This window comes from Cervus elaphus, chromosome 12 (genome assembly GCF_910594005.1).
Source record: "Cervus elaphus chromosome 12, mCerEla1.1, whole genome shotgun sequence".
In the NCBI taxonomy this organism is placed as follows: Eukaryota; Metazoa; Chordata; class Mammalia; order Artiodactyla; family Cervidae; genus Cervus; species Cervus elaphus.
In genome coordinates this window covers 10,734,381-10,761,244 of record NC_057826.1, presented here as the reverse complement: position 1 = coordinate 10,761,244, position 26,864 = coordinate 10,734,381, and the positions used below count along the sequence as shown (strand labels likewise).

Genomic DNA, 26,864 nt, shown 5'->3' with positions numbered 1-26,864 from the left:
TGGCAAATGAATTAGTACCCAGAATTAACACAATATATTTTCTTAAAGGTCCTATTTCAATAAAAGTTATAAGGTTCAAAAAAAATAGGAAGGTGCAACCTACATAAAGGAAAACTGTAGACAATAAAAAATGTCTTTCAAGGGGTCCAGATGTTGAACTTAATCAACAAAGATTTAAAGTCAACTATTAGAAATGTGTTCTAAGAACTAAAGGAGATAATGAAGAAGAAAAAAAAAAGCATATGAAGAAAATATTAAATAAAGAAAATCACTAAAAAAGATAGAAATTATTTTATCAATAGAAATTCTAGAACTGTAAAGTACAATAAGTAAAATGAACAATTCACTTGAAAGGCTCAATAGTAGATATGAGTTGGCAGAAGAAAGGATCTAAGAACTCAAGATAAATCAATAGAATATGAAATGTGAGGGGGATAAAAAGAATAAAAATGGATAAAACCTGAGAGAAATGTGGGATACCAAAATATATATAACAAAAATACCAAAAGGAAAAAGGAGGGAAAGAAAGGAAAGGAAAAGTACAAGAAGAAATAATGGCTAAAAGCTTGAAATCTAAAGAAAAGCATTGATCTGTATTTCCAAAAGCATGATGAAGCCCGAACAGAATAAAAACACACAGATCCATATCTAAATATATAGTCAAATGCTGAAAGACAAGGAAAATGAGAAAATCTAAAAAGCAATAAGAGAAACATTACTCACCATGTATGAGGGAACGCCAAAAGCTTAACAGCTGACTTCTCAAGACAAACAATGCAAAACAGCAATGAATGAGATGACATATTCAAAGTGCTGCAAGACAGTCAGGGAATTTCCTGACGGTTCAATGCTTGGAACTTGCCACTTTCACTGCCAGGGCCCAGGTTTGATCTCTGGTTGGAGAACCAAGATCCCCATGCTGCACGGTGCAGCCAAAAAAAAAAGTCAACTGAAACCCTACATCCAGCAAAATTCTCTTTAAAAGAGAGAGGTTAAAGACATTCTCAAGACAAACAAAAACTGAGAGAATTTGTTGCTAGTAGGCCAGTCTTACAAGAAACACTAAAGGAAGGCTTTCATTCTTTGATGATTAATAGCAATTGATGTTTAATATTGATGTTTAATAGCATCAATAAAATTGATGATTATCAAATAAAATTTAATAAAATTGATGCTTAATATCAATTCTAATACACATACATGCAAAACAGTACAAATAGAACCCTGTGACTCCACCACCACAGTCACAGATGACTGGACTAAGAAATTAGTACTAAACTCAAGACAGCCATCTAGAGTTGACTCAAGTTTTTCAGTTTTGGAATAAAGAGTCTCAATAATGACAGTGTAGTTACATATATGAAATTTGTTTTCTGCATGAAGTCCAGCAGCACAATTATCAAAATAACTTCTTGCCTCCCTTACATTAAACCCCTTCTTGAGAGTATCTCAGTTTCTTGTAACTTAGAAGGGATAAACAAGTATAAATGAAGAATGTGACAAAAGAATGAAAACACTAAACCTGTAAAACTATGAAACCATTGCTTCAGATTTTTGATCACCAAATACCAATTTCTATTTGAAGCTATTTCTGCTGCTTTGTCTTTCTATGATCGTTTGCATTTACACATATTGTTCTGTCCCTGGAGAGCAGGAGCCATCCTGGTGCAGTAGGGATGGAGGAGCTCATGACCACTTCCAAAGGTTCAAAGCCCCAAGCCCACACCTCTGTTCCCCATAGTAATCCTCACAGTGAATCTGCCCATCCATGCTGAACAGGCCTGGTTCTTCTAGCGAACTGACATTTCAGTACAAAATGTGAGTTCAATGATTGTGCCTTTACTGAGGGCAATGTTGATTTCATTTGTGGACACCAGATCCTAGCACCAGACCCAATACCTAACAGGCCCTTAATCAAAATTTATTGAATGAAAGATTGCATAAGTTGTTTTTCTCCTTGCCAATTAGAAAATAAATTAAAAAAAAAAAACAAAAACAGAACACAAAACCAAAAACCAAACCACATACCATTAATACATATCCTAAGCATATATATGGATGGAGGTCTCATAAAATTCTTTAGAGTAATAAGGAAAAAGTGTGCATAACCTTCTGTTAAACTCTACCTAACCATCCAGCTCTTAATTTAGTTATATTTCAATTCTCAGATTTCCAGTGATTCTTTTCATCATGTCCTTTTCTCTCCTAAAATTAAATATCATAAAATCTAATTTCTTAACATATTAATTACCATTGATTAAAGCTGGCTCCTAACACCTATAACATCTGAATAGTCTATATGCCTGTTTCTATTTTTTTCTCTTATTAAATAGTATGATTTTGTTTCCTGATTTGCCTGCTAAGTTTTGATCAAAGGCTACATATTGTATGACAAATTATTGAAATAATATGTGGGCTCTAGATGATCATACATTCTTCCCCAAAAGATTTACAGTTGACCCTTGAACACCACCAGGGCTTAATTCAAGTATAACTTATAGCTGGCCCTCCATATCCATAGTTCCTCACCATGGATTCAACCAGCTACAGAGTATGCAGTACTGAAATATTTAATACTGAAAAATATCCATATATAAGTGGACCCAAGCAATTCAAACTTATGTTATTCAAGAGTCAACTGTACTTTTGTGTAAATGGGCAGTTAGGACAGGGACAGATAAAACCAAAGCAGATTCAAAGTTATTTTACAGTTTTTGTGACTGTCGGTGTATTTTCAGTTCACCCAGAGCCCTGGCCTTTGGCCTTTAGGTATCCCAATTGAAAGTGCAAGATGTTTACCAGGCTGTTCCTCTTCAGTGGGCCTAAGCTGCTATGTCTAAAGAAAGCTCTGCTCAATCTGTGATTCAGAAGATGTCAGGCCCATTACTCTGCATTCCACTCCTTAAGAGAATACTTGCTCCTTCTTGTCCTTGTGCCCAAATAACTTTTTGGGCACAAAAAAATTTTATATGTCAAACAAATTTTTAAAATATATGTCATCCCCAGCTTTTACAGTTTTTCTCAAAACAATTTTTTCTGCAAAAAGTTAATACCATTAACAAAAGCAGAACTGTTTTTCAATCAGAATTGCCAAAAGTTTGCCTAATTTATAATCCTCTTTAAGGAAGAGCAAATAGTCTAACATTTTATCATTATGGGTTCCCCCAAAATATAAAAACTCCATAATATAAACACATATTTCACCCAAGTGAAATACAAGAAACTAGATACATTTAATACATTTGAAAAACCTGTGAACATTAACCTTTATGTTAGCCATGTATAAATATTAAAAACTAAAAGAAAGTTTCCTTGGTACATATGAATAACTTAGTTTAATTTTTTTACAAAGATAATTTACACTATTTGAACATTTCCAAGAGTATAATGAATTTGTTGACTTCTCATGGTTTGAGGCTCAGTACAATTTCATTTCCATTTGTAGAAATTTGCCTGAAAACAAGCATCTAAAACATAATTTAATTTTCCACTTAAAATGATATGCTATCAAATTAAAATCACTCTAATGATAAAGTAACTATAAGGACTACAGAAATAATACACATTTAAAATTGTTTATTATAAAGTCTACTATCCCCCCTTTTAATGGCATTTGTGGAAGTCAGGAAATAAAGAATCATCAATTACTGAGATGTAAAGATATTACCTCATTTGTCTCATATCACCCATTTTTCTAAAGCAAGTACTTCAATAATTATTCCCAATAATTTATAATTGCTTTAAATATTAAATCTATATTAAGCTAACGTAAGTTTTCAGTACAGCCTTATTTTGTGAGGAATGTAAGTATCTTTCTCTCTCACCGCCACCCCATGCATACATGCACAGACACACAGGTGCACACATACACATGCTTACAAAGAATCACAAAGGCCTACATATTCAATTTATATGTAAAACATGATGCAGAAGATCATGATTTCAGAAAACTAAGAACTTGAAAATGGACATTTTCATTCCTAAATTTTTTCTTTATTTACCACATTCAAATGATGTGTGTGTGTGTGAGTGAGTGAGTGTGTGTACATGCGAGCGCTCAGCCCCTTCAGTCATGTCCAACTCTTTGCAATCCTATGGACTGTAGCCCACCAGGCTCCTCTGTCAAAGAATGCTTCTGGCAAGAATACTGGAGCGGGTTGCCATGTACTCCTCCAGGGAATCTTCCCAAACCAGGGATGGAACCCATGTCTCCTGCATTGCAGGCAGATTGATTATCCACTGAGCCACCTGGAAAGCCCATTCAAATGATAATTATAATAAATATTAATGATAGTTTAAAAAAATTAAAATATTCAGTTCACTTCTACTTTCTGGCTTTGTGGAAATACTCGTTGCAACTCAGAGTTACAGAAAACAGAAAAACTGTCTTTCTTCAAGCCCCTAAAATTCCTATATTTTCACACAGAAGAAATCTCAGACTTAAGCTAAATCTTGCAGGAACTGTAAAGGTTTATTTAGCCTTAGGGTTTTTACTTGTAACACATCTGGGTCAATAATCATCTTTTTAAGAACTTGGGATATGGTGCATCTATGGTCATAACAACTGTCCTAATGCAAGAACTGTCTGATTAATAATACAGGCAGAATTCATCTATACCAGATTCCATGATTTTAGCTTCTCATCTATAACTTTTGCTGCCAATATTTTTCTTTAAAATCTAACTTGGATATTGAAAAGTACTTACTGCTCAGATAATACCTTATTTTACAATAGGCACTTGGATAAGGAAGAAATTATTAAGATTAAAAAAAAGAAGTATAATAGTAAACTGCAGACAGGGGTGTTAAGATATCTAAGACCATAGGTCTCTAAAAAGAATTTAAAAGTTGTATTGAAGTGGGCATTACTGCATAGCAAAGCGGCCAGCTTCATATAAAAAATGCAAGGATCAAAAGAGTTTACTCAAAAGCATGCACAAAAGGAACAATCTTCCTTGTTTCTACTGTACTAACCAGGAAAAACTTGTTATTGACTATCATTTATTTTCTAATATCTTCTCTCTTTTTAAAAGCAAATACTGGCATTATAGTCTCAAATTTCTGCTAATGAATAATCATGTCAGTTGTCACTCAATTATCACTTTCAAAACTTAATCTAAATTATGTACAGCACCTTGTTTTTTTTTCTTTGAAGTTCTTCCTTGAATTTAAAAGTCAAATTTTTTTTTCAAGAGAGTAAGTTGATGGAAGATGGAGGCTGAGATTAAATCAGGAGGAATCATTGATCAAGGATGCTTGGAATTTCTATGAATACAAATAGCCTATCAAGGTTAATGAGTTCAACTTCAAGTTTAGAAGAAGAGAAATATCCCACTTAGTATTTTCTATCCATGCAGAGATTTAAGGTCTTAGGTGGAATTTGAAAGGTAAATTATGCAAACTCAAATGTAGCTTTCATTTGGGTTTTCCATAAGCTACTCTCAAGTTGTTTTTCCCCAGTGTAGAACAAAACTGCTTAAAATATATATTCTGGACCAACAAAAACTAATGCAATTAGTGAGAAAGAGCAAAGGTCCCCTTGAATACTGACAACTCTTTTGAAATGAATGTGGTTTTAAGGAATGACTAGACAACAAATGCCAGCTTTGAAAAAAACCATAAAAATTTTCTACAATATATTCCTTCAGTCAACAAATACTGAGTGCCTAAATGTGAAGTAAAGTAACCCTTAGGAAGCATCACTATGAACAAAGCTAGTGGAGGTGATGGAATTCCAGTTGAGCTATTTCAAATTCTAGAAGATGATGCTGTGAAAGTGCTGCACTTAATATGTGAGCAAATTTGGAAAACTCAGCAGTGGCCACAGGACTGGAAAAGGTCAGTTTTCATTCCAATCCAAGAAGGTCACTGCCGAATAATGTTCAAAGTACCACACAATTGCACTCATCTCACACACTAGCAAAGTAATGCTCAAAATTCTACAAGTCAGGCTTCAGCAATACATGAACCATGAACTTCCAGATGTTCAAGCTGGTTTTAGAAAAGGCAGAGGAACCAGAGATCAAATTGCCAATATCCACTGGATCATTGAAAAAGCAAGAGAGTTCCAGAAAAACATCTATTTCTGCTTTATTGACTATGCCAAAGCTTTTGACTATGTGGATCACAATAAACTGTGGAAAATTCTGAAAGAGATGGGAATACCAGACCACCTGACCTGCCTCTTGAGAAACCTGTATGCAAGTCAGGAAGCAACAGTTAGAACTGGATATGGAACAACAGACTGGTTCCAAATAGGAAAAGGAGTGTGTCAAGGCTGTATATTGTCACCCTGCTTATTTAACTTATATGCAGAGTACATCATGAGAAACTCTGGGCTGGATGAAGCACAAGCTGGAATCAAGATTGCCAGGAGAAATATCAATAACCTCAGATATGCAGATGACACCACTCTTATGGCAGAAAGTGAAGAAGAACTAATGAGCCTCTTGATGAAAGTGAAAGAGGAGAGTGAAAAAGTTGGCTTAAAACTCAGCATTCAGAAAACTAAATTCATGGCATCCGGTCCCATCACTTCATGGCAAATAGATGGGGAAACAATGGAAACAGTGAGAGATTTTATTTTGGGGGCTCCAAAATCACTGCAGATGGTGGCTTCAGCCGTGAAATTAAAAGATGCCTGCTCCTTGGAAGAAAAGTTATGACCAACCTACACAGCATGTTAAAAAGCAGAGACATTACTTTGCCAACAAAGGTCCGTCTAGTCAAAGCCATGGTTTTTCCAGCACTCTTGTATGGATGTGAGAGTTGGACTCTAAAGAAGGCTGAGCACCAGAGAATTCATGCTTTTGAACTGCAGTGTTGGAGAAGACTCTTGAGAGTTCCTTGGACAGCAAGGAGATTCAACCAGTCCAACCTAAAGGAAATCAGTTCTGACTGTTCATTGGAAGGACTGATGCTGAAACTGAAACTCCAATACTTTGGACATCTGATGTGAAGAACTGACTCATTGGAAAAGACCCTGATGCTAGGAAAGATTGAAGGCGGGAGGAGAAGGGGACCACAGATCATGAGGTGGCTGGATGGCATCACCGACTCAATGGACATGAGTTTGATTAAACTCCGGGAGTTGGTGTTGGACAGGGAGGCCTGGTGTGCTGCCATTCATGGTGTTGCAGAGTCAGATACAACTGTATGATTGAACTGAACTAAACTAAAATAACTGAGACACTGTTGGAAGGGGGACATAAAAGGATATTGAGGTAAGATCTGATTCTTACCCCATACTCGTTTATGATTTGAAAAGGGATCTAAGTCTTTAATTCATAAGTGGCTCCCAGAAAGCTACAGTTTGAATTATAACATCAATGCATACTGGTAAATGACCCAGAGCAAAATCTGCACATAGCAGTATATCAGTGTAAACAGGAGGATAAGCATCAGAGTGGAAGCAGAGGAGAAGATTGTTAGAAAGACAAAAGAATCAGTTGAACACACTTCAGGAATAAAGACAGAATCTGCCAGAGTAAACAGGATCTCTTGAGTACAAGAATGCTGTTAAAGAGAGATGGAGGGTTGGAGAGCCTTACCACAGCCATGAACAAATAGTCTTTCTTTAGACATCATCACTCTCTCATTCCTGTCCACCAAGCAACTTTTTGGTTACTAATTCAGCTTTCTAAAATCTGGGTACAGAAAATTGAGAGACTGGTGTCCCGCACAGGAGAATAGAGTATAAATATCCATGTAGGACTCCCACAGATATGTCAATGAACTAGCTCTCTTTCATATACTGTTCTCTTGCAAGCTTCATTATTAATATGAATCAGCTTCCTGGGTCACATTAATTCTAGGACATAGAAAATGCAAATTTCCAGATGTGACAACAAGATGTTGAAAAATGGTAGGGACATCAAGGTCAGATTTGTCTTGGTGACAGTACTGCTTTCTTCTACAGCCTCATTTCACCTTTATTTCAACCTGCTTTGAAATTCTAAAGAAACATACCTAGATTACTTTAATAAGTGTGAAAAACGTGCTGTAAAGTCCTTAATAATGGAGGTAAGAGGATGGTTCAGAAGGAAGGATTATCACTTGCAATGGATATAATACAAGAAAGCTTCAGGGAGGAAAAGCTTCAAAATTTCCATGAAAAGAGGACGTTACAGAAACAGGGAACAACTAGAATAAAGACAAAAAATGAAAGGAGAGAAGATAAAGAAAAAATGAGATGACAAAACAAGCTTCTGTAGGAGAGGCATTAGGTCAAGGCTAAAGAGAAAAATATTAATGATCAAACAAACCAAAACAAATGCTACTAAACAAATGCTTTGCATCTGATCAATAATCTTGTTTTATGCATCTTTTCTTATTTATATTTGATCTCTAAAAAGTAACTGCTGCTGCTGCTAAAGGAGACTAATTTCAATTTTATATAGAATATACATAAGGCAATATCCCATACCACCAAAAGTAAAGCAGAGGCTAAATGATTTGTGATTAAATTTCAATAAAATTTCCAACTTAGAGATTAAATTGAGCAATCCATGATGTATATATGTCTCTCACAAAGTCCGCACAGGATGTCACTTTGAGAACAGCGTGGGGATAAAGATATTCAAAGGACCTCCACAAGGCAAAAAATAACCAAGCCATAAACAGAAGTGTCATTAAATCCAAAACAACTGATGCAAATTTAATTATTTTACTGTTAAAAATGAGAAAAATCAGGGGAAATAATAACTGGCTAATGGTAATTTCTTCCAGGATGAATGTCTTTTTTTGATATCTTCTTCAATGAAAATCACAAAAATCTTCCATATTCCAAAAGGAATTTGAACTACACTTCCAAAAAACTCAAGAACTCTCTGTGCCAATTTTAGGAAATCACCTTCATAGAAATACAGAAATATGAGGGATTTTTGTTCATTGCTATGTCATCAGTAACTAGAACAGTGCCTGGCATGTAATAGATGGCCACTAACTATTTCATATGTGAATAAATACTCAACCTTTCTTTCCAACTGAATCTCACATCCAAATCTACACAACCAATCCAAGCTAACCAAAGAGAACTTCAACTCTTTCCCTAAAACATGTGAAAATGTAAAAGAACTATAAATTTAGGACAAAGGGAAAGCAAATATAATTTATAAATTATATTATAAGTAATTTTTTAATGTCTACATACTTGAGGTTTTTTCAGTTTTTCCATAAATGGCAAATAAAAAGAAACAGTAAGAAGGATGGGAGGAGAGGAAGTGAGAAGACAAACCAACATATGGTTTTAAACAACTCAGCAGCAAGATGGCGGAGGAATAGGATGGGGAGATCACTTTCTCCCCCACAAATTCATTAAAAGATCATTTGAACACTGAGCAAACTCCACAAAACAACTTCTGATCGCTAGCAGAGGACATCAGACACCCAGAAAAGCAGCCCATTGTCTTCGAAAGGAGGTAGGACAAAATATAAAAGATAAAAAGACAGACAATAGGGTTAGGGACGGAGATCCTTCCGGGGAAGGGAGTCTTAATAGAGGAAGTTTCCAAACACCAGGAAACCCTTTCACTGGAGGGTCTGGGGGAAGTTTTCGAATCTCGGAGGGGAACCTAACTGGGAGGGAAAATAAATAAAACCCACAGATTACATGCCTAAAAACAACTCCCAGCAGAAAAGTACCCCAAACACTCGAACCACCAGCAAGTGGGGGCGGAATGGAGAGGAGCGGGCGGCACTGCTTAGGGTAAGGACCAGCCCGAATGCCCTGAGGGCAATCGGAGGGAGCTAACATGAGATAGCAACTTAAACCGTGGGATAGCAAGAGAGAGAGAATTAATCTGGGAAAAGCCCTAAATTTAGGCACTACACGCCTGTTCCCAGAAGGAAGGACTGAAGGAATACCAGAGAAGAGCTAGCTGGCGGCGGACTGGCCCATCCCCCGCCAGAGGCAGGAGGCAGAGGGGAGGGGAAAGGGGCAAACTCAGCCCCAGAGACGGCATCCCCTACCAAACTGCAAACAGGCTTCCAGCTTCTAACCAAAGACTTCCTGAGATTCTGGATGGTCGACATCCTCCGGGAGGGTCGCAGCCAGAAATCAGCTTCCCAGAAGGGACACAAGGCGCACCCGACAGGCGCACCTGGAAACTGAGGCTGGGACCACGGAGGGGAGAAGGCGCACCGCACCAGGGAGAGTGCGCCCGTCAAGCTCCTGGCGGCCTGAGCTGCTCCTACTGGGGAAGGCACAAAACGCAGGCCCAACCGAGTCTGCGTCTTTGTGGAGGACCGGAAAACTGGAACCGCACGCAACTCAGGGCCCGCTCCCTATAGAGCAGCCGGAAGCCTGAGCAGTGTAGACAGGGGAAGCACACACGCCGCGAGCGGGGCAAACCCAGTGTGGCCGAAACACTGCGGGTCCTCCCCACACAGGCCAGTGACATTTGTCTGCAGTGACCCTCCCTCCCCGCAGCGCGGCTGAACAAGGGAACCTGAACAAGAGACCACCTCCGCCCGCTTGTGTCAGGGCAGAAATTAGACACTGAAGAGACCTGCAAACAGAAGCCAAATAAACAAAGGGAACCGCTTCAGAAGTCACCAGTGCAACAGATTAAAATCCCTGTAGGTAACACTGACTACTCTGGAAGGGGCCTATAAATATCGAAGAGTGTAAGCTGGAACAAAGAGCTATCTGAAACTGAACTGAACCCACACTGCCCACAACAGCTCCAGAGAAATTCATAGATATATTTTTACTATTACTATTATTTTTTTTTCATTAAAAAATTTTTTTTCTATGTCTTTTTTTTTTAAGTCCCCTATTACTCCTCTATTACTCCTTAATTTTCATTTTGATAACCCACTAAAATCTGGCCAAAAAAAAAAAAAAGACCCTATTTTTAAAGCGAACTTCATATATATTTCTTACATTTTTTGTTTGTGGTTTTTTAATATTGTATTTTTAAGAGTTTAAACTCTACTCTAGATTTTTAATCTTTGTTTTTCAGTATTTGATATCAATTTTGGACATTTAAGAATTCAACCTTCAGTACCCATTTTTACTCAGAAGTGTGATTACTGGTTTGATCACTCTCTCCCCCTTTTGACTCTCCTTTTTCTCCCCCAGATCACCTCTATTTCCTCCCTCCCCCTTCTCTTCTCATTCTAATTCTGTGAATCTCTGTGGGTCTTCTAGGCTGTGGAGAACAATTAGGGAACAGAGTACGACCTAGATCTGTCTCTCCTCTCTTGAATCCCCCTTTTTCTCCTCCTGCTCACCTCCAGCTCCTTCCTCCCTCTCCTCTTCTTCCTCCCTCTCCTCTTCTTCATGTAACTCTGTGAACCTCTCTGGGTGCCCCTCACTGTGGAGAATCCTTTCACCATTAACCTAGAAGTTTTATTATCAGTGCTGTATGGATGGAGAAGTCTTGAGGCTACCAGAAGAGTAAGACTGAAATCCAGTGGCAAGAGGCTTAAGCCCAAAACCTGAGAACACCAGAGAACTCCAGACTACAGGGAACATTAATTAATAAGAGATCATCCAAAAGTCTCCACACCTACACTGAAACCAACCACCACCCAAGAGCCAATAAGTTCCAGAGCAAGACATACCACGCAAATTCTCCAGCAACGCAGGAACATAGGCCTGAGTGTCAATATACAGGCTGCCCAAAGTCACACCAAACCCATAGACCCATCTCAAAACTCACTACTAGACATTCCATTGCACTCCAGAGAGAAGAAATCCAGCTCCACCCACCAGAACACCAACGCAAGCTTCCCTAACCAGCAAACCTCCACAAGCCAAACATCCAGCCCCACCCACTGGGAGAAATCTCCACAATAAAAAGGAACCACGGACTACCAGAATACAGAAAGGCCAGCCCAAACACAGCAATCTAAATAAGATGAAAAGGCAGAGAAATACCCAGCAGGTAAAGGAACATGAAAAATGCCTACACCAAGCCAAACAAAAGAGGTGGAGATAGGGAATCTACCTGAAAAAGAATTTAGAATAATGATAATAAAAATGATCAAAAATCTTGAAAACAAAATAGAGTTACAGATAAATAACCTGGAGACAAGGATTGAGAAGATGCAAGAAATGTTTAACAAGGACATAGAAGAAATAAAAAAGAGTCAATTAAAAGTGAATAATGTAATAAATGAGATCAAAAACACTCTGGAGGGAACCAACAGTAGAATAATGGAGGCAGAAAATAGGATAAGTGAGGTAGAAGATGAAACGGTGGAAATAAATAAAGCAGAGAGGAAAAAAGAAAAAAGAATCAAAAGAAATGAGGACAACCTCAGGGACCTCTGGGACAATGTGATATGCCCCAACATTAAAATCATAGGAGTCCCAGAAGAAGAAGACAAAAAGAAAGGCCATGAGAAGATACTCGAGGAGATAATAGCTGAAAACTTCCCCCAAATGGGGAAAGAAATAGTGACACAAGTCCAAGAAACCCAGAGAGTCCCAAACAGGATAAACCCAAGGCGAAACACCCCAAGACACATATTAATCAAATTAACAAAGATCAAACACAAAGAACAAATATTAAAAGCAGCAAGGGAGAAACAACAAATAACACACAAAGGGATTCCCATAAGGGTAACAGCTGATCTATCAATAGAAACTCTTCAGGCCAGAAGGGAATGGCAGGACGTACTTAAAGTAATGAAAGAGAATAATCTGCAACCCAGATTACTGTACCCAGCAAGGATCTCATTCAGATAAGGAGGAGAATTCAAAAGCTTTATTTACAGACAAGCAAAAGCTGAGAGAATTCAGCACCACCAAACCAGCTCTTCAACAAATGCTAAAGGATCTTCTCTAGACAGGAAACAGAAAGGTTGTATGAACGTGAACCCAAAACAACAAAGCAAATGGCAATGGGACCATTCTTATCAATAATTACCTTAAATGTAAATGGGTTGAATACCCCAACCAAAAGACAAAGACTGGCTGAATGGATACAAAAACAACACCCCTATACATGCTGTCTACAAGAGACCCACCTCAAAGCAAGGGACACATACAGACTGAAAGTGAAGGGCTGGAAAAAAATATTTCATGCAGAGACCAAAAGAAAGCAGGAGTCGCAATACTTATATCAGATAAACTAGACTTCAAAATAAAGCCTGTGAAAAGAGACAAAGAAGGACATTACATAATGATCAAAGGATCGATCCAAGAAGAAGATATAACAATTATAAATATATATGCACCCAACATAGGAGCACCGCAATATGTAAGGCAAATGCTAACAAGAATGAAGGGGGAAATTAACAATAACACAATAATAGTGGGAGACTTTAATACCCCACTCACACCTATGGACAGATCAACTAAACAGAAAATTAACAAGGAAACACAAACTTTAAATGACACAATGGACCAGCTAGACCTAATTGATATCTATAGGACATTTCACCCCAAAACAATCAATTTCACCTTTTTCTCAAGTGCACACAGAACCTTCTCCAGAATAGATCACATCCTAGGCCAGAAATCTAGCCGTGGTAAATTCAAAAAAACTGAAATCATTCCAGTCATCTTTTCTGACCACAATGCAGTAAGATTAGATCTCAATTACAGGAAAAAAAAAAAAAAAAAAACTATTAAAAATTCCAACATATGGAAGCTAAATAGCACGCTTCTGAATAACCAACAAGTCATAGAAGAAAACAAAATATGCATAGACAAATGAAAATAAAACACAACAACCCAAAACCTATGGGACACTGTAAAAGCAGTGCTAAGGGGAAGGATCATAGCAATATAGGCTTACCTCAAGAAACAAGAAAAAAGTCAAATAAATAACCCAACTCTACACCAAAAGCAACTAGAGAAGGAAGAAATGAAGAACCCCAGGGTTAGTAGAAGGAAAGAAATCTTAAAAATTAGGGCAGAAATAAATGCAAAAGAAACAAAAGATACCATAGCAAAAATTAACAAAGCTAAAAGCTGGTTTTTTGACAAAGTAAATAAAATTGACAAACCGTTAGCCAGACTCATCAAGAAACAAAGGGAGAAGAACCAAATCAACAAAATTAGAAATGAAAATGGAGAGATCACAACAGACAAGTCTGAAATACAAAGGATCATAAGAGACTACTACCAGCAGCTCTATGCCAATAAAATGGACAACTTGGATGAAATGGACAAATTCTTAGAAAAGTATAACTTTCCAAAACTGAACCAGGAAGAAATTGACGATCTTAACAGACCCATCACAAGCATGGAAATCGAAACTGTAATCAGAAATCTTCCAGCAAACAAAAGCCCAGGACCAGATGGCTTCACAGCTGAATTCTACCAAAAGTTTAGAGAAGAGCTAACACCTATCTTACTCAAACTCTTCCAGAAAATTGCAGAAGGCAAATTTCCAAACTCATTCTATGAGGCCACCATCACCCTAATACTAAAACCAGACAAAGATGCCACAAAAAAAGAAAACTATAGGCCAATATCACCGATGAACATAGATTCAAGACTCCTTAACAAAATTCTAGCAAACAGAATCCAGAAACATATTAAAAAGATCATACACCATGACCAAGTGGGCTTTATCCCAGGAATGCAAGGATTCTTTAATATCCGCAAATCAATCAATATAATACACCACATTAACAAATTGAAAGATAAAAACCATATGATTATCTCAATAGATGCAGAGAAAGCCTTTGACAAAATTCAACATCCATTTATGATAAAAACTCTCCAGAAAGCAGGCATAGAAGGAACATACCTCAACATAATAAAAGCTATATATGACAAACCCACAGCAAACATTAGCCTCAATGGTGAAAAATTGAAAGCATTTCCCTTAAAGTCAGGAATAAGACAAAGGTGCCCACTCTCACCACTACTATTCAACATAGTTTTGGAAGTGTTGGCCACAGCAATAAGAGCAGAAAAAGAAATAAAAGGAATCCATATAGGAAAAGAAGAAGTAAAACTCTCACTGTTTGCAAATGACATGATCCTCTACATAGAAAACCCTAAAGACTCTTCCAGAAAATTACTAGAGCTAATCAATGAATATAGTAAAGTTGCAGGATATAAAATTAACACACAGAAATCCCTTGCATTCCTATACACTAACAAAGAGAAAACAGAAAGAGAAATTAAGCAAACAATACCATTCACCATTGCAACAAAAAGAATAAAATACTTAGGAGTATATCTACCTAAAGAAACAAAAGACCTATACATAGAAAACTATACAACACTGATGAAAGAAATCAAAGAGGACACAAACAGATGGAGAAACATACCGTGTTCATGGATTGGAAGAATCAATATTGTGAAAATGAGTATACTACCCAAAGCAACCTATAGATTCAATGCAATTCCTATCAAGCTACCAACAGTATTCTTCACAGAACTAGAACAAATAATTTCACAATTTGTATGGAAATACAAAAAACCTCAAATAGCCAAAGCAATCTTGAGAAAGAAGAATGGAACTGGAGGAATCAACATGCCTGACTTCAGGCTCTACTACAAAGCCACGGTCATCAAGACAGTATGGTACTGGCACAAAGACAGAAATATAGATCAATGGAACAGAATAGAAAGCCCAGAGATAAATCCATGTACCTATGGACACCTTATCTTTGACAAAGGAGGCAAGGATATACAATGGAAAAAAGACAACCTCTTTAACAAGTGGTGCTGGGAAAACTGGTCAACCATTTGTAAAAGAATGAAACTAGAACACTTTCCAACACCATACACAAAAATAAACTCAAAATGGATTAAAGATCTAAATGTAAGACCAGAAACTATAAAACTCCTAGAGGAGAACATAGACAAAACACTCTCCGACATAAATCACAGCAGGATCCTCTATGACCCACCTCCCAGAATATTGGAAATAAAAGCAAAACTAAACGAATGGGACCTAATGAAACTTAAAAGCTTTTGCACAACAAAGGAAACTATAAGCAAGGTGAAAAGACAGCCCTCAGATTGGGAGAAAATAATAGCAAACGAAGCAACAGACAAAGGATTAATCTCAAAAATATACAAGTAGCTCATGCAGCTCAATACCAGAAAAATAAATGACCCGATCAAAAAATGGGCCAAAGAACTAAACAGACATTTCTCCAAAGAAGACATACAGATGGCTAACAAACACATGAAAAGATGCTCAACATCACTCATTATCAGAGAAATGCAAATCAAAACCACAATGAGGTGCCATTAGACGCCAGTCAGGATGGCTGCTATCCAAAAGTCTACAAGCAATAAATGCTGGAGAGGGTATGGAGAAAAGGGAACCCTCTTACACTGTTGGTGGGAATGCAAACTGGTACAGCCGCTATGGAGAACAGTGTGGAGATTCCTAACTGGAAATAGAACTGCCATATGACCCAGCAATCCCACTTCTGGGCATACACACCAAGGAAACTAGATCTGAAAGAGACACATGCACCCCAATGTTCATCGCAGCACTGTTCATAATAGCCAGGACATGGAAGCAACCTAGATGCCCATCAGCAGATGAATGGATAAGGAAGCTGTGGCACTTATACACCATGGAATATTACTCAGTCATTAAAAAGAATTCATTTGAATCAGTTCTAATGAGATGGATGAAACTGGAGCCCATTATACAGACTGAAGTAAGCCAGAAAGATAAACACCAATACAGTATACTAACACATATATATGGAATTTAAAAAGATGGTAACAATAACCCTATATGCAAAACAGAAAAAGAGACACAGATGTACAGAACAGACTTTTAGACTCTGTGGGAGAAGGCGAGGGTGGGATGTTCTGAGAGAATAGCATTGAAACAAGTATACTATCAAGGGTGAAACAGACCACCAGCCCAGGTTGGATGCATGAAACAAGTGCTCGGGCCTGGTGCACTGGGAAGACCCAGAGGGATGGGATGGAGAGGGAGGTGGGAGGGGGGATAGGGATGGGGAACACATGTGGATCCATGACTGATTCATGTCAATGTACGGCAAAAATCACTACAAATATTATAAAGTAATTAGCCTCCAACTAGTAAAAATAAATGAAAAAAAAAAAAAACTCAGCAAAGGGATCTTTTTAACTTTGGCATCAGTAGCATAGCTTTTTTAATACTTAATTTTGACAAAATAATCATATTTTACCACTTATGAGAGCAGAATAAAGAGCTAGATAATTCCCATAAAAAATTTAAATGTCAAAAAAAAAAAATTTAGATGTCCTAAATTACAGTTGCCCTGAGAATATTTCCAATAAGAATTTATTAAACATGTAGAGGGGAAGTTGAGATCAAGATGACAGAGTGGGAAGACAGTGAGTTCACCTCTTCCCAAGGACACATAGAAACTACAACTACTTACAGAACAACTACCTGTGAGAATGACCTGCAGTGAGAAATGAGAATTTGCATACCAGATCAGCTCTTCTGCAATGAAGGGTATAAAGAAGAAGAAGAAAAAAAAAAAAACCAAGATGAGTATAAGGGAAAGAGAAGTAATTGAATCAGGACCTACACTCCCAGCAGGTGGCCCAAAAGGAGGAAGAGATATCACAAATTCAGAGGTCCTGAAGAGGAGCAAGGGGTTCAGTCCCAACTTCAAGTACCCCAACCCTGGAGACTGGCACCTGGAAGACACACCCCTTTAACTGGTTCTGAAAACCAGCGGGGCTTACAGTCAGGAGAGCCAGAGGGCTGTAGAAAACTGAGACACTGCGCTTAAAGACTATGCACACAAACTCATTCACTCCCAGGCCCAGCATGGGAGCAGCAGACTGACAGGAGCCTGACATCCCTGCTCTCCTGGCAAGGATGCCTCATCATACACCTCAGCCCACACCAGGCTCCCACTTCAGTCCCTCCACCAAGGCAGCAATCCCTGGCACACCCTAGGAGAAGTCTTGGTTCATGCTGGGCTCCAATGCAAACCCCTCTGGCTCCAGTCCCCGTGCCAAAGTGGTAGCCCTCCACACGTCCTAGGGGAAGCCTGAACCCCACACCAGGTTCCAACTTCAGTGGGGAACAATCCCCAGTACACACCAGAAGAATTCCATGGTCACTTCAGCTTCAGGCCTTCCGTCAAAGCCAAGGGACACACACAGTCTATCTAAAGACGCTCCTACGCAAGGACACACCCTCAAAACACAGAGAAGTAACTGCTTCTCCTAATGCATGGAGACAAACACAAAAAGTCAAGCAAAATAGGAAGACAGAGGTGTGTGTTTCAAACAAAAGAACAAAATGAAACTCCAGGAAAAACAAAAATCTAATAAAATGACAGTAAGTAATTTACCTGGTACAGAGTTTAAAGCAATGATCATAAAAATGCTCACTGAATGTAGAAGAATAAGGAAAGAAAACAGAACTCCAAAAAGGTATTAGAAAATATAAAAAAGAAGGCATCAGAGGTGAAGAATATTGTGTGTGTGTTAATTCCTCAGTCATGTCTGACTCTTTGTAACCCCATGGACTATGGCTCATCAGGCTCCCCTGTTGATGGAATTCTCCAGGTAAGAATATTGGAGTAGGTTGCCATTCCCTTCTCCAGGGGATCTTCCCAACCCAGGGATAGAACCGGGGTCTCCCACAGTGCAGACAGATTCTTTACCATCTGAGCCACCAGGGTAGCCCGATTAATGTAATAATTGAAATGAAATACATATTGTAGGGAATCAACTGCAGATTAGGTGACAGAAAAACGCATAAGCAACTTAGAAGACAGAATGGTTGAAATCACTCAATCAGAACAGCAAGAAGAAAAACAATTTTTAAATGAGGCTTAAGTTTAAGAGACCTCTAAGATAACATCAAACATAATAAAATTCAAATTTTAGAGGTTCCAGAAGGAGAGGAGAAAGAAAGAGGCAAAAATGAATTTGGTGAAACAATGGTTGAAAATTTAACCTGTAGTAAGAAACACATATCCAGATCCAAAAACAAAGAAAATCCCAAACAAAATGAATGAGATCTATTCCAAGACGTAGCATAATTAAAACAGCAAAAGTCATCCTAGTGCACCAGCCCTGAGCACTTGTCTCATGCATCAAACCTGGACTGGCGATCTGTTTCACAATTGATAATATACATGTTTTAATGCTATTCTCTCAGGTCATCCCACCCTCGCCTTCATAGCAATGTATGGCAAAAACCACTACAATATTGTAAAGTAATTAGCCTCCAACTAATATAAATAAATGAAAAAAAATAATAAAGGTAAGCTGAATAGAAAAAAAAATAAACTACTGCTTCAAGAAGTGTTAAAAAAAAAAAAACAGCAAAAGTTAAAGAGAGAATTTTAAAGGCAGTCAAAAAGAAAAAAGAAAAACTGAAGTCACATCCAAGGGAAGCCCCACAGGCTATCACCTATTTCTCAGCAGAAACTGCAGGTCTAAAGGGAATGGCATAGTATACTTTATTTAAAGTGATGAAAGGAAAAAATATCTACAACCAATGATACTCACATGGCAAAGTTATTCAGAACTGAAGGAGAGAAAGTTTCCCAAACAAGCAAAAACTAAAAAGAGTTTAACAACAGTAAACCAGCCTTCCAAGAAATGTTTAAGGAACTTCTTTTAGTGGAAAAGGAAAGGCCCTATAAAGATAGGAGAAATGAATGAAAGGAAAAATATACTTTACTAGGAAAGCAAAAATTTCCTTTACTAGGAAAGGAAAATATATAGTAAAGGCAATGAATGAGCCACTTATAAAGCAAGTGAAATGTTAAAAGACAAGTCATAAAAACAAATCCATAGATACAGAGAACAGACTAATGGCTATCACAAGGGAAGGGACAGAGTCGGGGTTGGAGGAAAAAATGGGTAAAGGGGATCAAATGTATGCTGACAGAAGGAAACTAAATTTTTGGTGATGAACACAATGTACTGGATAGGAGTAGAAATATAATGTTGTACACATGAAACTTATACAGTATTATGAACCAATGTTACCTCAATAAAATATAAAATTTTAAGCAAAAAAAATTAAGTTGAATTAAAAACTCATAGGGATATAATATACAGCACAGAGAAAATAGTCAATAATACTATAATTAACATGGCATGGTAGATCATCTATAAAAACATAAAAATCACTATGCTGTACAGCTAAAACTAATACAGTATTCTAAGTCAACTATATCCCCATTAAAAAATTAATAAATAAATAAACATTCAGAGGCTTTGTAAAGAAAACATCACTGTTTCATTATCTTTAAACATGAACCTGAAACAAATCTAAAATATATTTTGTACCAATGCACCAACAAGATGAAAGAGAAACTTAAGACTGCAGTAACATTAACTATTTCTTTTGGATTTTATAAAGTTTGATACTTTTCACACCAATTTTCTACCTTTCATTATAACTTAGGAGAGTCTTCAAATGTGACCACTGATTACAATTAGAACACAACTTCACTAACAACAACAGATACAGAGAAAGACTGATACATATCTAGTTCCAAATGTGTCCTCCGTGTTTGCACGGATCTAATTTACATAATTAAATGGGAATTAAGCCATTTTCTTTTATCAAGTTCTTTCCTTTGATTTTTTAATAGTTTTTTATAATTACTTTTATCTAGCACCATCTGTGCTAGATAAAAGGCAAGTAAGAAACGGTAGCTGCCTAGTTACACTTCACTCATCGTTCATGACTACTACACAACTCTAAATTGATGGAGGCATTGCACCTCTATCTCATGCAAAACAGCTAGAGATTTGAAAACTTTTCTATTTCCAAAGAAAAAATGTCAGTAATACCTTATCGCTATGCCTTTTGCCAGTTTCACCCCGGCCCACCCTCCCCCACACCCACCACAAATAACTGTGGTTCCTTCAGAGAAGAAAGATCCCTTCTGCCTTAGGGAAGGGCTCACCTGCTAGTGGAAGAATATTTTCAGGTTTCATAGGTATCCTGGCTTTGTGGTCCAAATGAAGAGAAATGAATCCATAGAAATTTATCTATGTAATTAAAGTAACCATCTAGATAACTTGACATTATCTACACCCAACCTCAAGTTCGTAAAACATCACAATCTTCATATTAAGATTTCACTAAGCAATGCTATGAAATGAAACTAAAGTCCTTTGAACATGACTTAAACAAAGCAAAGTCACCTCCACTTGGGCTGCCAAATGCACTTTCTCCTTGTCTTTTCGCTCCAAGCACCGCTTCACTTCCTCTAACTCAGAAGCCATTGCACTGAAGTTCAGCTGCACTCTCAAATCTGACATCTGCTTCTCCAGATCCTCTCGCTCAACCCCTTAAAAGAGAAAATGTAAAGCGTGATGGTTGTTCGTTATTCACAGGATAATGTACTCTCAAATGGTAGGCTTATTAATATTAACGCTACTCCATACAATCCACTTATTAAATGTCACTGTAACCAACTCACCATTCTATTATTTCAAGTCTTACACAATTTTCTAAAATACATAGCTACGTCATCCAGTGTTATCCCATTTTGATACTGTACTTGAACTGCTATCTGATTTCCAGTATAATTTATTTCAGGAAAATTCAATGCATTTTTCTTTAATTTGCCTTACCTCCCTATATTACCCCCAAACTCTAAAACAAAATTACTGAAAGAATTTTCAACTAAGCTTCTACAGCTTACTGAAGTTACTGAAGTTCACACAACAAAATGCTTTTCTTGCAACATAAGCAAAGGAGGCAGCTAAATCTTGATTGTGTTCTGACCTTTAACTTGCTAGTTCTGGAGACAACTACCCACAACTGATCAATATAAACTGACAAAGTATGTACTTTTAGTTCAATATGAAATATTTGGTACATGATGAAAAGGGCACTGTAACAACATCTTTTTCAAAAATAAATAACACGAAAACCCTTTTCTCAATGAGCTTGCAATCTAAGAATACAAAAAAGATATAAATGAAGTACTTCTATGAAGTTAAGATGTCAAAAACTGGAACATATATTATCAGTTTAAAACTAATCTTTTCTAGTACTTTCACTTCCAGAAAAGGAAGGAAGGAAACACGAGCAAATACAATTTACAGATCATTCATAAGACATATCCCAACTTCAGAAATATTAACTGTCAAAATTGTACAGTGTGGATAAAAGATGCAAAGGTATTTTAACAGTAATAAGAGGACCTTCAGATACTATTCAGATATTTCCCTGTATCTGTATAATTTCTGTATAGTAAATGGTTATCATACAAAATCAGTCCAAAGGACAGAATGATTAACTATCTTAATAAGAAACTGAGGTTGTAAGAATTGGTTGAAAAGTTAGTTCTGAAAAATAGATAAAAAATTTCACCAAGCAAAGCAGACGAAGTCAGGTTGATATTTCAGGGAAAGGAAACAGCATGAAGCACCCAGGAACAATACTGGATTTCATATTCAGGTGCCTGCACACACCACGTTCTACATAGCTAATACTTGTGAGGTAGGTGAGCTGGCAGTCAGCGGTCATGCGCTGCCAGGAAGCTTGGAAATCAGCCTACAGACTAAGAGTCAGCAAACAAGTTCTGTAAAAGGTCAGACAGTAAATACTGCAGCTACACGGTCTCTGTCACAGCTACTCATCTTTGATATTATATTACAAAAGTGACCTGGACAATGCATAAATGAATGGGAGTAGCTGTATTCCAATAAAGTTTCTTTATTCAAAAACAGGAAGCAGTCTGGATTTGGCTCATGTGCCATCCTTTGCCCACTCCTGCTAGATCATCAACCTGAAAATATGCATGTCTTATGTATAAATGTATTTATTCATTTGAAAAATACATGTATCCATTTATCTTAAAAATAACTTTTATTTTATAAATTTATTAATATATACCCACGTGTGCCAAGTCACTTTAGTCGTGTCCGACTCTTTGTGAACTCGTGGACTATAGCCTGCCAGGCTCCTCTGTCCATGGGATTTTCCAGGCAAGAGTAATGGAGTGAGTTGCCACGCCCTCCTCCTGGGAATCTTCTCCAACCAGGGATGGAACCCACATCTTTTACGTCTCCTGCATTGGCAGGCAGGTTCCTTACCACTGAGCCGCCTGGGAGGCCCATATAGATATGCTGTGTGTGCACCTCTCTCTGTGTAGTATCTACCTACCTATATATAGACCTAGACATGTTTTATGACATATATTAGTGTATACACACATATATGCAAATTAATGTTAGTACGAATATATATTATACAACTTATGAAGATAATATATACGAACATGTACATAAACACACACACATATATGTATTTTATAAAACATATCTATGTATCTGATGTGGAGACATAACATTTTGATATGTTTTACACATAAAATAGCAGTAGTAGTGCAGTGTTAGTTGCTCAATCGTATCTGACTCTTTGTGACCCCAGGGATTGTATCCCACCAGGCTCCTCTGTCTATGGGACTCTCCAGGCAAGAATACTGGAGTGGGTTGCCATTCCCTTCTCCATAGGAGCCTCCCAACCCAGAGATCAAACCTGGATCTCCTGCATTGAAGAGAGATTCTTTACCATCTGAGTTACAGGGAAGTCCCTACATAAAATATTAAAGTATAGATATATAAATATTAAAGTATAACACATATATGCATATATAATGAAAAATTTATAAAAACTGAAGTACTTAAAACATAAAGTACACAACACAAATAGGGTTAGAGACACTCTCCTCCCAGAGGATTATCTCATATGCTCCATTTTAAAGAACTCTTGCTACAAATGTTCATGCGTCAGTAGAGGATAGCAGTTAAAGAGTTCAAGCCTGGATACAAAAAAGATTTGGTTTGCTACTTCCCACAAATGTGACTTTAAGCAAGGAATTCAATTTCTTTTTTAGCCTTTAAAAAAAAATCATTAAAATGGAATAAGAAGAGTATCCTTCTCTTAGAACATTTGTAAGAACTAAAAGACACAGTGTAACATGTGTAGCATGATGTCCCAGAACTCAATAAATTATGAGAGGTTTTAATCAAGAGAATAACATGACAGGTGTGTGGCTTAGAAGGGTTCCTTTAGTAGCAGGGCCGAAAACAGAGTACAGACAAACTAGCATCAGACAGGTTAAGAGGGTAACAGAGATGAGATAAAGCATGCCTAAACTGGGTTAGTGGGAATACAAAAGAAGCCACTTCAAGAGATAGCAGAATCTTCAGACAGACAGGATACAGGATACTAATTAGATGGAGGGGAGAAGTAAGTTCCGATGTTCTTTGTATTTTAGGCTTATCTGGATAGAGAAACATTCGACCAGTTAAGATAGGAGATAAAAGCAGATTTGGAGGAAACTAAGAATTCAGTTGTAAACCTGTTCCTGAGCATGCTGGAACAGCACATAGAGACGCCCAAGGAGCACCTCCATCTGGAGGGCTGAAGGTCAGGAGAGTGAGAAGAGCTCCCTTTAGGGGTCATCCTTTGTAGGTAATAGCTAGAGCCTAAGATTAAATAACAACCCCAGGGGAGAAGCACCAAGTGAGAAAATCCATAAATAGGATTCTAGAACACAGCAACATTTAAAACGCAGACTGGAAACAAACGAAAAAGATTCAGATGGAAAGACTGAAAACAACTAAGATAGAAAAACCAGGAAACAGTAAGAACAATCAAGTCAGTGGAAAAGTTTTAAGGGAGAGGGAACAAATGGGAAAGAACTAAGGCAAGTAATTAAAAATTCCTTTGAATTTGACATAGGATACCACTAGTAAACTAAGCAAAGTCAATTTTAGAAGCAGAAGTGGAAGTCATATTGCAGTGGGTAGAGGAATAAAGAGCAGGCAGAGGATGACAAGTGCAATTTTTTACATAGAATTTTTTTTAAATAATGCAAGTATTCTATAAAGATGAAAACTCTAGAATTATTAAAAGAAAGTGAAGAAGTCCATTGCCACAATAAGAGAACTTTAAGATTTTTTATTAAGCCTAATAAGCAGCTTAAAAAAGTGAGAGTCTTTGAGTCCTCAAAGACACCAAAATTAACTAGATTTTATAAGACAACAAAACATGTAACAAATGTACCACAGACTCTTTTGCCAAACAAAATGAGAAGTCCTATGTACAACTTCATAACAATTCCATGAATAATCTTAATACCCTATATTTTACTTTAAAAATAAATTTTAAAGTTTTTCAATGGCTAAGTTGTGTCTGACTCTGTGACCCCATGGACTACAGCACACCAGGCTTCCCTGTCCTTCACTGTCTCCCAGAGTTTGCTCAAACTCATGTTAATTGAGTCAGTGATGCCATCCAACCATCTCATCCTCTGTGGTCCCCTTCTACTCCCGCCTTCAGTCTTTTCCAGCATCAGGGTCTTTTCCAATGAGTCAGCTCTTCTCATCAGGTGGCCAAAGTATTGGAAATACAGCATCAGTCCTTCCAGTGAACATTCAGGGTTGAGCTCCTTTAGGATTGACTGGTTTGATCTGCTTGCTGTCCAAGAGATTCTCAAGCACCACAGTTCAAAAGCATCAATTCTTCAGTGCTCAGACTACTTTATAGTCCAATTTTCACAACTGTACATGACCTCTGGAAAAACCATACCTTTGACTATACAGACCTTTGCCGACGAAGTGATGTCTCTGCTCTTTAATACACTAAGTTTGTCATAGCTTTTCTTCCAAGCTTCTAATGTCAAAATACGTTTAAATTACAACACCACACAACTGAACTTAGTAAGTGAAGTTGCTTGGTCATGTCCGGCTCTTTGCGACCCCATGGACTGTAGCCCACCAGGCTTCTCTGTCCATGGGATTCTCCAGGCAAGAATATTAGAGTGGGTTGCCATTTCCTTCTGGCATGCAAATATGTTAGGACAGGTATGTCAAAATCTGCCATTTTCTGGTAGATGCAGAAGATTTTCTGGTAATGTGGGAATTCTAACTTAGGCAACATATTGAGTTAAGTGTAGGGAATCTGGGGAATTTATAACATCAAACGCTTACAAGAATTTCTACGGTAATTTAGGCATTTGAGTAAAATGCCTTAATATTTAAATGATTTAGAGCAGAACAATCTTTAGTAATCTGTTAGAAAACATTATAAAATTTCAGTATCACCATTTCTGTTAAACACAAAACTTTCAAAAAGAAATACATCCAGAGTAATTAAATTCTACAACCAAAATCAACACCTCCACTGAAAAAACATTCTAAAGATTTTCAAACACAATACCTTTCTAATCAACATTAAAAAAGCCAATCATATGGTTCATGACCACTTTTACAATCTGATTAATTTTTTTCCCCAATCTCCAGGTAACAAAACAAAGATAGGATATTAATTTATATTGAAAATCAGATTAAGAGAAAGTGAAAAGCATAGGGAGTTCCAATTTAAGTACAAATACACACACATAAATACACTCACATGTGTGTGATATGTATGTGTAGCATATATGTGTGTGCATTAATTTAAAAAAAAATTCCACAACTGGCTTGTTGGCTCTTTCTAAAAGGAAGACTCATGAGATAAGCAGGTCTGACAACTGAAATGGGTTTAAAAATCAAGCAGAGAAGACATTAAAACTGGATGCCAATATCAACAACAAGCAAGTGAAATTTGAAATTAAACACACAATGCTATTTACATTAGCATCCCCGAAAATTAAATGCATGCATGCCAGTCACTCACTGAGGTCCACCTCTTTGCTACCTCATGAACTGCAGCCCTCCAGGTTCCTCTGTCCATGGAATTTTCCAGGTAAGAATACTGTAGTGGGTTGCCATTTCCTACTCCAGGGGATCTACCCAAGCCAGGAATCAAACCCATGTCTCCAGAGTCTCCTGCATGAGCAGGCAGATTCTTTACCATTGAGCCACCTGAGAAGCCCAAAAATCAAATACTTAAGTATCTAACAATATCTATATGATGAAAACTACCAAATTCTGATGAAAAAAATCAAGGATGAACAAAATAAATGGAGAGATAATCCAT

The 26,864-nt window shown here is 37.4% G+C and overlaps 1 protein-coding gene across 3 annotated transcripts in view; it reads right to left on the bottom strand.

The window, feature by feature from the left end:
- Positions 1–26,864, bottom strand: part of CEP128 (centrosomal protein 128) — a 447,512-nt gene that overhangs the window by 313,162 nt on the left and 107,486 nt on the right. For all 3 annotated transcript variants that reach the window (XM_043918906.1, XM_043918908.1, XM_043918907.1), the window contains one exon: positions 21,068–21,213. In XM_043918906.1, the coding sequence (XP_043774841.1) occupies positions 21,068–21,213 (146 nt within the window). The remainder of the gene's footprint in view (positions 1–21,067; positions 21,214–26,864) is intronic.